The following is a 12179-nucleotide window of genomic DNA, read 5'->3' on the forward strand; positions in this document are numbered from 1 at the left end:
CACAGAACAACCACAAGACAAATGATTTAAAAAGAAAATGAATTAAGCATGAAAGAGAAAACATTTTCTTGGTTAAAGATTGATTGCTGTATATCAAACAGGAAGCTAAAATGATTAATGGTCCGGTAATAGATGCTAAGTACAGGCATCAACACTCTTCTCATTTTTGAAAATCCCATGGGGTACTTATTATACTTTTAATTCACATAAAGTAATCTACCAGATAAAGTCAGCTTTTTTAATATTGGATACATGTGTAGAATTCTGTAGCTTGAATTTTGCTTGGAAGGTTTGCAACTAATCAAAAACATTTTTAGGGTTCCCTAACCTTATCAATTCACATTATAAATTTGCCATTTAGTAATAACCAGACGAACGAGAATATTTGTATGTAATGACTATTTTAAAGTTGCAAGAATGTATTGTAATCAAAGGTGTTCATAATCTGCAAAGCAAAGCTCACTGGCTCCAAAGACATTTGAACACAAGGTTTTGATTCATTTTCTCAAAGGTTACTATATCTCATTTTATATATAAAAAAGTAAGTATTGCAACTTTAAAAGAAAGTGTAAGAAACAATTCTGTGTCATGGTTTTGATGTGCACAGCAGAGTATGAACTTCCCTTTCAATGCTACGATTACAACGCTCCCAAAAATACTTTGTTTTGATTAGAGAAATTATTTATACAGTACAAATCATACTTCGGACTCATTCAATAAGTACATTTTCCCTCTAATTTCCTGATTCTTCAGTTTTTCAACTTGTGCAATAGTTAGAACGTTTTCCAAATGGTAATCCTGAAACGTCCAGAAGGCTGAAGCTTCAGCATTTCAAACACAAGCTCATTATCTCCTTTTGCATTTTCCTTATAATAAATGGCTCCATATAACAAACTGCATTGATGCTGAAAACATGAATGCGTAATTTAACATGAGCGTGATTTATTCAACCACGAGTAACATTGAGGACCTAGATGAGAACTAAAACTATGATGAATGATTAGTAGATGGCAGAAATAAATTGAGTTTGAAACAGCACAGAACTTGTATTTACTGCAGCAATACAGACCTCATTTGGACCTCTTTTCTTTGTGAAAATGTTTCTAATGAAGGTGTCTTGAACTTCCTCCTGTTTCAAGAGGTATTGCCAAAGTCTCTTTACAGGAAGTGCAGAATGGTGCTTTGACCTACATAAGGAAAGTATTCACAGATATTTACCTAAGTATTAATGTTTCAGCAGATTTTTTTTAAGTGATTCTAGAACACAAATTCAAATGTATGCTTCTACCCCCTTTATCAGAATTACCTTGGATTTAATATATTTTATATACCAACTATATAATTTTCCAGCGACTTGGGACATCCTCCCGACGTGAAAGGCGCTATACAAATGTAATCTTGTTGTTGTTATAAATCGGTAAAATGTACATTCAAATAATAATGATAATAATCCTTGGTTTTGATATAGTGCCTTATCAAGTCGTTGAGACTCAAAAGCGCTTCAAAGAATATCATAGAATTATACAGCACAGAAGGAGGCCATTCGGCCCATCATGTCTGAGCTGGCTCTTTGAAAAGAGCTTTCCAATTCAATCCCACTCCCCCGCTCTCTCCCATAGCCCTGCAAACTTGTCCTCCCCAAATAATTATCTGTTTCTCTCTTAAAAGTTGTTATTGAATCGGCTTCCACCACCCTTTCAGGCATGCATCCAAACACATCACTGTGTGAAAAAATTTCTCCTCACCTCCCCTCTGTTTCTTGCAGCAACTATTTTAAATCGGTGTCCTCGGGTTACCAGCCAGCGGAAATAGTTTCTCTGTGTTCACCCTCGAATCCCCTCACTTCTATTAAATCTCCTCTAAACCTTCTCTGCTCCAAGAAGAAGAATCCTAGGTTCTCTAGCCTCTCCTGATAAATGAATTATCAGGTACCCTCATTCCTGGAATGATCCTGGTAAATCTCCTTTGCATCCTCTCCAATGCCTCGACATCCTTCCTAAAGTGTGGTGCCAGAACTGAACACAGTTCTATCAGAGGCCTAACTAGTGTTTTATAAAAGTTTATCATAATTTCCTGACTTTTGTATTCTATCCCCCTATTTATAAAGCCTAGTAACCTGCATGCTTGTTGTTTAAAAAAACAGCTTTATCTACCTGTTCTGCCACCTTCAAAGATTTATTTACATGAACACCCAGGTCTCTCTGTTCCATCACCCCCTTTAAGATTGTATCATCAGCTTATATTGCCTCTCCTCATTCTTCCTTCCAAAATGCATTACTTCGCATTTCTACACATTAAACTTCATCTGCCACATGTCTGCCCATTTTACCAGCCTGTCTGTCCATTTGCAGTCTGCTACTATCCTTCTCACTGTTTACTACTTTTCCTATCTTAATAATAATAATCCTTGCATTTGATATAGCGCTTTTCACGTCGGGAGGACGTCCCAAAGCGCTTCACAGAACATACTGTAAAGTGAATTGACTGTATATTTGTGGGCGAACGCGGCAGCCAATTGCGCACAGCAATGTCCCACAAACAGTCATGGATTAAAAATGACCAATTTAATTATTGTTTTTGGTTTTTTGAGGGATTATTATTAGGCGTGTGGAGTAAGGAAACTTGCCCAAGGTTTCGCCCTCTGCCTGGAATTGAACTCAGGTCTCTCACGTGCAAAGCGAGTGCTCTAACCACTGAGCTACAGGACTCCACAAATATCATCTACAAACTTGGAAATTGTATTCCCTATATCCAAATCCAGGTCATTTATATAGATCAAAAACAGCAGTGGTCCCAATACTGACCCCTGGGGGACACCACTGCACACTTCCTTCCAGTTAGAAAAACAACCAATTACCACCACTCTCTATTTTCTGTCTCCCAGCCAGTTCTGTATCCATGCTGCCGCTGTCCCTTTAATACCGTAGGCTTCTAATTTGCTTACAAGTCACTTTATCAAACGCCTTTTGAAAACCCATATAAACTACATCAACTGCATTTCCTTCACCCACCCTCTCCGTTACTGCATCAAAAAACCATCAGGTTTATTAGACATGAGTTGCCTTTAACAAATCCATGTTGGCTGCCCTTTATTAATCCATATTTTTCTAAGTGAAAATTTATTTTGTCCCGGATTATAGTCTCTAGAGGTTTCCCCACTACTAAACTTAGACTGACTGGCCTGTAGTTCCCAGGTTTATCCTTCTGCCCCTTTTTGTACAGGGAAGTAACATTTGCAACCCTTCAGTCTTCTGGCACCACCCCGATGTCCAAGGAGGACTGAAAGATTGTGGCCAGAACTTCCGTTATTTCCACCTTTACTTCCCTCAGTAACCTAGGATGCATCCCGTCTAGACCGGGTGACTTATCTGCCTTGAGCACTGATAACATTTTTAGTACCTCCTCTCGGTTTATTCTTACCTTATCCATTTCTCTTCCCTCTTCTCCGATATTGTGGTATTGGCTGCATCCTCTTCGTTTGTGAAGACAGATGCAAAGTACTCATTCAGTACGTCAGCCATGCCCTCTGCCTCCACAAGAAGATTTCCTCTTTGGTCTCTAATTGGACCCACCCTACGTTTGACTAACTTTTTATTTTTTATATGCTTTTATGCTTCCCTCCCCTCCCCCTCGCTCGCCTCCACTGGCTCCCCATCCCCCAGAGGATCGAATTCAAGATCCTCATCCTCACCTACAAGGCCATTCACGGCCTTGCTCCCTCCTACCTCTCCGACCTACTATCCCCCTACCTACCTGCCCGTACCCTCCGTTCCTCTGGCTCCGGTCTGCTCCACATCCCCCGCCCCAACTGCCCTTCCATTGGTGGCCGGGCCTTCAGCCTCTCAGCCCCCAGGCTCTGGAACTCTATCCCCCAGTGCCTTCGCCGCCTCCTTCCTTTCCTCCTTCAAGGCCGGTCTCAAGACCTTTCTCTTTGACCGTGCCTTCAGCTCCCTTCTCGACTCTCTACCCCCTCCTCGCTCTCTCCCTTCCCTCCCCTCACCCTGACCATTTCCCCCCTGCTCGGGTCCTGACCCCACTGTACAGCGCCTTGGGACATCCTCCCGACGTGAAAGGCGCTTAATAAATGGAATCTTGTTGTTGTTGTTGTTGTTGTTATAAAATATCTTAGGGCTCCCTTTTATGTTACCTGCTAATCTTTTCTCATACAATCTCTTTGGCCCACTTATTACCTTTTTCAGTTCTCCTCTGTACTTCCTACAGTGGTAGCTCAGTGGTTAGAGCACTTGCCTTACAAGAGAGACACCTGGGTTCAATTCCAAGCAGGGCGAAACCTTGGGCAAGTTTCCTTACTCCACACGTCTAATAATAATCCCTCCAAAACAAAATAATAAAACATCCTGGAGTTCCAACATGGCAAACATTGTGTATGCAACAGGTCTCAGTTGCCCTGCCATATTTCCAGACATGTTTTATTTTATTTTAATATAACTATTATATATTTTATAATTATATACCTCTTTCCCCCTCTGCACAGAATTCCCACTCTCACCAAATTCCTTAACAAAGTTCTCACTCTGTTGCACTTCATGCTGCTAGGCTCTCTGCTTAAGCATACTGTAAAGTGTATTGACTTGTTTATTTTGTGGGGGGAACACAGCAGTCAATTGCGCACAGCAGTTTTCCACAAACAGTCATGGATTGAGTGACCACCCTTTTTTAAGGAATTATAACCCCAGAAAGCGATCTAATATACAATAAAGAATATGATTTGGACTTGAAATGCATGCTTACTTGAAGGGTGTATTTGAGGGCTCCAGCAGCATTTTATGGAGTAGAATAGCAGGTCCAGCAGACACTGTGCCATGCAGGGTGATGAAGTCTGGAGGAGGGCCACCAAACAATTCAAGCCGCCGAAGCAACACTTGCTCCCAACGCTGAAGAGTCTTCAAAATAATGTGGCAAATTGGGGAGCAAACAGGAAGCTCTAAATGTGAATCATAAAAAAAGATTATTAGAACATCCCCAATTGAATGTGGAAAAGTTAGTAGAGGTAAAGTTGTTTAACTGAATCAACACAGAGTCTGCCAGACCCCAGCACAACTTTCAACACTTCGAATTCACCCACTCCATCAGACTGAAATTTAATTGTACAAATATTTGTGCATTATTCAGATTACAACCCATTATGTTGTGAATTCACAATATGAGGCTAGATTATGGAATTTGCTCTCTTCTGTCATTCAACAATAACAACAATAACTTGGATTTATATAGAGCCCTCCACACTGGACGGTGTCTCAGAGCGCTGTACAGTAATGGATCCTGGGGCCGAGCCAGGGGGAGGGGGAGGAAGGTGACCAAAGGCGCGGTCGAAAAGAAAGGTCTTCAGCAGAGACCTAAAATGGGAAGGGAGGGAGCGAGGCAAAGGGGGTGAGGAAAGCAGTTCCAGAGCCTCGGGGCATAGTGGCTGAAGGCACGGCCGCCGAGGGTGGAGCGGAGGACTCGGGGGACGAGGAGAAGGCCAGACCCGGAGGAGCGAAGGCAGTGGGTACTGTTTTGAGGAGAGAGGAGGTCAGAGAGGTAGAGGGGTGCAGAGGAGTGGAGGGATTTGAATACAAGGGTGAGGATCTTGAAATCGATCCTCTCTGGGACAGGCAGCCAGTGCAGTCTGGCAAGGACTGGGGTGATTGGGGAGCGAAGTTTCGTGCGGGTGAGAATGCGGGCGGCAGAGTTTTGAATGATTTGGATTTTATGAATGGCAGTGGATGGGAGACTGGTGAGGAGGGCGTCAGAGTAGTCCAGCCGAGAGGTGACAAAAGCATGGACCAGGGTTTCAGCGGCTTTTGGGGAGAGGTATTGGCGTAGACGGATGATGCGTCGGAGGTGGAAGAAACCAGTGCTGGTGAGGGACCGGATGTGGGGGAGGAAGGACATTCGTCACTACCTTCAGAAGAGGATGGCTGAAGAGAAAGATTCGATTTCCTATTGTGCATCAACATATACAAATGCAGACTCTTACCTGAAAGCTCCAGCCCTGCCATTGGGTAAAAGTTTTTGATATTGCGTAACACCAATTGCACCATAGCAAATCGCATCAGTGACCAGCTGAACATAACAAGAAATGAGTTAAAAAGAGTTAACCTTCCAAAGAAAATCACAACTAAAACAGATTTTTTTGTTACTTAGGATATAATTCGATTGAAAAGACAGCTTGTAACAGTATTGAAACATGCTTAAAATAGAAAGGCATATCTGTGCTGAGTATCTCAGACACGTTTGCAAGGGACGTCTAAATTGGTCCCTGCCTGCCCAGGGTTGTGGGGGGGGGGGGAATACCAATCATCGTTCTGGATTCTTGTCTCCTTTTAGCACCGTTTCGCCCACAAAATATACAGTCAATTCACTTTACAATATATTCTGTGAAGCGCTTTGAGATGTCTCAAAGATGTGATATATCAAATGCAAGGATGATTATTATAATTATTACTGGTTATGGAATGGTTAGACTTGACTGGTGCCCTCTACAGTTGAGTGGCCTGCTGACCCTGACCGTCAAGGCTCACATCTGAGCAAAGGCCACTTGGCTGGGTTAGGGTTAACCCTAAATGGAACTGCATCTCAGCATGAGGAAGCTGATAACCAGAGCAGAGAGGCAAATGCTAAATTTTAACCACTTCTATCCAGTCATTCATTGGTCTCCAAGTTTCCAGAAAAAAAACTGAGTGTGATCAATATTTTGTAACAGCTCTGACCATAAATACTGAAATTAATCCAATGGTTCATCTTTGCACTCTCAATTGAGCATCTTTTTTTGAAATAAGGAGTCTCAAATTCCATGCAGTACTCAGATGTGGTTTAATTATAGTCAGATACAATTTTCAAATTGTTTCTCAATACACATTACCCTCCTAAGCTATACAGTCCACCTATTTTTTGTTTGCTTCCTCAACTAACTGGGTACACTGCGCTAATTTTAGTATCCACCTACCAAAACTCCAATGCCATTTTTTTCCTGTTCTAATACCTGAATTAAATTTAAATTCATCCTATAAACCACCATTTCACTTGTCAAATCTTATAACTTTACATTTCCCATTCAAGTACCCAGGCTCTCCAGATCACTGAAGTTTTGCAACTGTTTGCCATTACTTTCCACTCATTCCAATTTGGTCTCACCTGCAATTTTACACCTGTGACAGAACAATAATCGCCAATTCATTTATAAAATTATCTTTCCATGTACACCACTATGTGTTGTTTCCACAAAATAGTTAATTGCCTTGAATACATTCCCATCTATTCCATGTGCCTGAACAGTAACTAGTAACTGATTAAGTGGAACAGCATCAATTTCTAAAATCCAAATAAAGATGGGAAAATATTTTCGATTATATCAAAGTCATTACTGTGATGAGTACCTGAAAGAATTAGGATTGGAGTGTTCCTGTAGTTGTGTGTCTGTAGCAAAAGCATCTTCTTCCTCTTCATCACTGTCTTGGCTATCTTCTGAGTCATACTCTATTATGCTTTGTAATGGGTGAACAAAGGGCTAGAAAAACAAAGTTAACCTGGTATAACAACTACAACAACTTGCATTTATATAGCACCCTTCATGTGAGGTAATGTCCTGGAGCGCTTGGAAATAATACTCTACAACTATTGAACAGGAATTTATTCTGAACGGAAATCAGAAGTACTGAAATATCTGGCTATTTTTACCTTATCTTCCTGGGTTTTCAGAAAATATTACATTTGGTAAAAAAAAACAATCAAAACTGATTTTTTTTTGTTACTACAAACCCTGCTTACTGATGGTAAAGCAAGTTAATGGATCAGTTAAATTATAAAATGAATGAGCGCACAAATTAAATACATGATCCTTCAGCAGTCATCCTCTGAAAAACATTTTGAATATAAAAGGCAGGAGAATTCTGAAATTTGGATGAGTGCTGTATTTATAAAATCTAAAAACTATCTCAATGTGAAATCAGAAATGTCAATTTCTGCATACAAAGTCAAAATTAAACAAGAGACAAAATATAAACATAAACATATTAACATATCCGATATCAATCTGTATTTGGTCAACACACACACAACTAAATTTCAGTATGGGTGGAATTACAAAATATCAAGGGGCAGAAAACACTAGTGGAAGTAGTTTATAGATCCCCGAACAGCAGTCACAATACTGCGCAAAGTATTAACCAGGAAATTAGAGGAGCATGTAGCAAAGGAAATACACTAATAGTGGAAGATTTTAATCTTCATATAGATTAGGAAAACCAAATTGGCAAAAGTAAGTTAGAGGAGTGTTTATAGAATGCATTAGAGATAGGTTTCTAGATCAATATGCTGAGGAACCAACCAGGGAACAGGCGATCCTGGATCTTGTTTTGAGTAATGAAATAGGGTTAATCAGCAATCAGGAAGTTAAGGCTCCTCTAGGGCAGAGTGACCATAACATGATGGAATTTAGCATTTTAAGTTAGAGAGTGATGTAGTTAAGTCTGAAGCAAGGGTCTTAAATTTAAATAGAGCCAACTTTATAGGTATCAGAGAGGAATTAGCTAAAATAGATTGGGGAATTAGATTAAAGGATATGACAATAGACCAGCAATGGCAAACCTTTAAAGATATAGTACATCATTCCCAGCGATCTCATATTCCTTTGAGGAATAAATATACCATAGGAAAAGTGGTTCAACCATGGCTAACTAGAGCAGTTAGGGCAAGTATAAAATTAAAAGAAGAGACCTATAATACTGCCAAAGAGAGCAATAAACCCAAGGTTTGGGAGGGCTTCAGAGACCAACAAAGAAAAACTAAGAAACTGATTAGGAGGGAGAAAATGGATTATGAGGGCACACTAGCTAGGAGGTAAAGACAGACTGCAAGAGTTTTTACAAATACATAAAGAGGAAGAGACTATCAAAGTGAATGTGGGTCCATTACGGGCAGAGACAGGAGGAATTATAATGGGGGATAAAGATATGGCAGAGTCATTAAACAAATACTTTGCTTCTGTCTTCACGTTAGAAGACACGGAAAACTTACCAAAAATAGAATCAAGAAGCTAATGTTAGTGAGCAACTTAGGGAAATTAAGATCAGTAAAGAATTAGTACTGGAGAAACTGTTGGAATCGAAATTGACAAATGCCCCGGACCTGAGGGCCTGCACCCTAGGGTTTTAAAAGAGGTGGATGCTGAGATAGTGGATGCCTTGTTTTTGATATTCCCAGTGATTGGAAGATCGCAAACATAACACCACTATTTAAGGAGGATGGGAGAGAGAAGATAGGGAACTATAGACCAGTCAATCTGATATCGGTGATAGGGAACATTCTAGAATCCTTATTTAGGGACGCTATAGTGGGGTACTTAGAAGACCATAACATGATTAGACAGAGTCAACATGGCTTTACAAAAGGGAAGTCATGCTTAACAAATCTTTTAGAGTTTTTTGAGGATGTAATTAGCAGGTTAGATAGGAGAGAACCAGTAGATGTGATGTATTTAGATTTTCAGAAGACATTCGACAAGGTGCCACATAAAAGGCTGCTACACAAGTTTAGGGCCCATGGAATTAAAGGCAATATATTAGCATGGATCGAAGAGTGGCTAACGGGAAGAAAAGAGAGTAGGGATAAACGGGTCCTTCTCAGATTGGCGGGATGTGACTAGTGCCACAAGGATCAGCGCTTGGGCCTCAACTATTTCGCTTTGGGATGTCCTCCCGATGTGAAAGGCGCTCTATAAATGTCATTTTGTTGTTGCTGTATTTACAATTTATATCAATGATCTACACGAGGACATAGAACTTAAAATATCTAAATTTGCAGATGATACTAAGCTAGGTGGGAGAGTAAGCTCTGAGGATGACACAAAAATATTGCAAAGGGATATTGATAGGCTAGATTAGTCGGCAAGAAGGTGGCAGATGGAATATAATGTGGGGAAGTGTGAAGTTATTCACCTAGGTAGTAATAACAGAAAAGCAGATTATTTTCTGGAGGGGGAGAGACTAGATAATGTCAGTGTTCAGAGAGAATTGGGTGTCCTTGTATACCAGTCACAACAAGTTAGTATGCAGGTACACAAGCAACTAGGAAGGCTAATGGCATGTTGGCGTTTATTGCAAAAGGGTTAAAATACAAGATTAGGGAAGTCTTGCTGCAACTGTATAAGGCCTTGGTGGGATCGCAGCTAGAATATTGTGTGCAGTTTTGGTCTCCTTATTAAAGAAAGGACATACGCGCCTTAGAGGGGGTTCACTAAGTAGGTTCACTAAGTTGGTTCCTGGGATGAGGGGGCTGACCTATGAGGATAGGTTGAGTAAACTAGGCCTATATTCTCCAGAATATAGAAGAATTAGTGGTGATCTTATAGAAACCTATAAGATTCTTAAGGGTCTTGACAGGGTAGATGCCGTGTGACTGTTTTCCCTGGTTGGAGAATCTAAAACTAGGGGTCATAGTCTCAAGATTAAGGGACAGCCTTTTCGAACTGAATTGAGGAAACATTTCTTCACTCAGAATTTATGGAATTCTCTACCCCAGAAGGCTGTAGATGCTCCTTGAGCATATTCAAGACTGATATTGATAGATTTCTAAAGGATAGAGAGATTAAAGGATAAGGCGAGCAGATGGAGTTAGGTTAGAAGATCAGCCATGATCTTACTGAATGGCAGGGCAGGCTCGAGGGGCCGAATGGCCTACTACTGCTCCTAATTCCTATACATACATACAGACACACACAGTGAATATATGGAGTGGCTGCCAAGCTTTTTATTTTCAATGTAGGGAAAGGTACATCAATGATTTTTTTTGAAAAAAGGAAGTCATTACCTTTGCTATAAAATAATCCCAGATACTGAGCTCGGGTGGGATGAACTTCTCTTTATAATTTGGAAGCTCCTGGTTGACAATGGGAGAGGCAGATACCTCAGGTGCTTTGAACTCTCTGCTTTCTGATTGGGACGTCAAGAGTTTGAAGCGACTGTGACGTTTATCTTCAGGAGGAGCAGCAACCACTGTAAATGAAGCATTGAATGAAAAATGTGTAATGTGTTCCTTCAGTTATTGGCCTTCTTATACTGAGAACCATTTACATCACAAAACAGGCAGAATTTATGGATCTAATTCCGTAATATAGTAATCCATTTTTCTTTTTAAACAGACAGGCTCTCATTAACAATAATATTAATGAAGGCATACGTGAGTAATAACAGTTTAAAAGATTTCTCCAGTTTTCTAAATCAAACACATGAAAACTCCTTATGCATACAGCACAATAAATGTACAGCCTAAGGTGAAGCTCATTCATAGCCAAACCTGTTAATTTGAGGTAAATGCAAGCACATTGGATATAAACTCCATTCCACAGCAGACAGAAACACAGTCTTGATTGTATACCATTTAACATATGTTTATGGATTACAGTTAATTTTATAATCAGAATAATATTCACAAACAGGAACATAGGAAAACAGGAGAAGGCTATTTAACCAGTTGAGCACATTCTACCAGTTTATCAGATCTTGGCAGATCTTCTAATCCCAATAACCATTCTTTCATCACACCACTCAATACCTCTAATACCCAAGTGTCTATGTGTCCTTTAAATATCTCTATTGATTCCACCTGTGCAGCTTTCTGGGGCAGAGCATTCCATACCTTTACATAAGAACATAAGAAATGCGAGATGAAAAAAAGACTAAGGTCCATCTAGTTCACCTTCAGGTGGTTGTAAAGGCAGTTTACAACACTCTGTGTGAAGAAACACTTCTTAACTGCAATTCCAGGAGTCTTGGTTCTGTTTTTATGGTTATTTCTCTATGTAGTGGTCCTACTACCAAAGGGAAGAACTGACCTCAAGACATACCTCTTTGACCATGGTTTTGGTCATTCTTCTCTCACCCACAGCTTGAATGACAGCCAGCAATCGGAAGGGCTTTGAGACATCCTCCTGATGTGAAAGTCTCTATGTAAACTGTATAGAGTAAGTCACCCAATACCTAACTATCAATTCCTTTTCTGATGAAGGGTCGTGGACCCAAAATGTTGACTGAATGAAATTGAGGTATTTAAAATATCTCAATTTATATTTATGGGGTTATACGCCTCTGCTCCAAGGAATATAATCCCACACTATCCAGCCTATCACAGTCAAACCCTTCCCTCCCAGTCTAGTTAAAATTAAACTAGTTGGTCTTAGA

At 40.2% G+C, this 12179-nt stretch overlaps 1 protein-coding gene across 2 annotated transcripts in view; it reads right to left on the reverse strand.

Annotated features, from left to right (window-relative positions):
* Positions 1-12179, reverse strand: part of LOC103181121 (dmX-like protein 1) — a 134964-nt gene that overhangs the window by 26078 nt on the left and 96707 nt on the right. For both annotated transcript variants that reach the window (XM_007897364.2, XM_042333817.1), the window contains exons 29-33: positions 10810-10994; positions 7380-7510; positions 5981-6066; positions 4753-4945; positions 1070-1187 (exon numbers count right to left, since the gene is read on the reverse strand). In XM_007897364.2, coding sequence (XP_007895555.1) covers positions 1070-1187; positions 4753-4945; positions 5981-6066; positions 7380-7510; positions 10810-10994 — 713 coding nt within the window. The remainder of the gene's footprint in view (positions 1-1069; positions 1188-4752; positions 4946-5980; positions 6067-7379; positions 7511-10809; positions 10995-12179) is intronic.

Source organism: Callorhinchus milii, unplaced genomic scaffold (genome assembly GCF_018977255.1).
Source record: "Callorhinchus milii isolate IMCB2004 unplaced genomic scaffold, IMCB_Cmil_1.0 Scaffold1, whole genome shotgun sequence".
Classification (NCBI taxonomy): Eukaryota; Metazoa; Chordata; class Chondrichthyes; order Chimaeriformes; family Callorhinchidae; genus Callorhinchus; species Callorhinchus milii.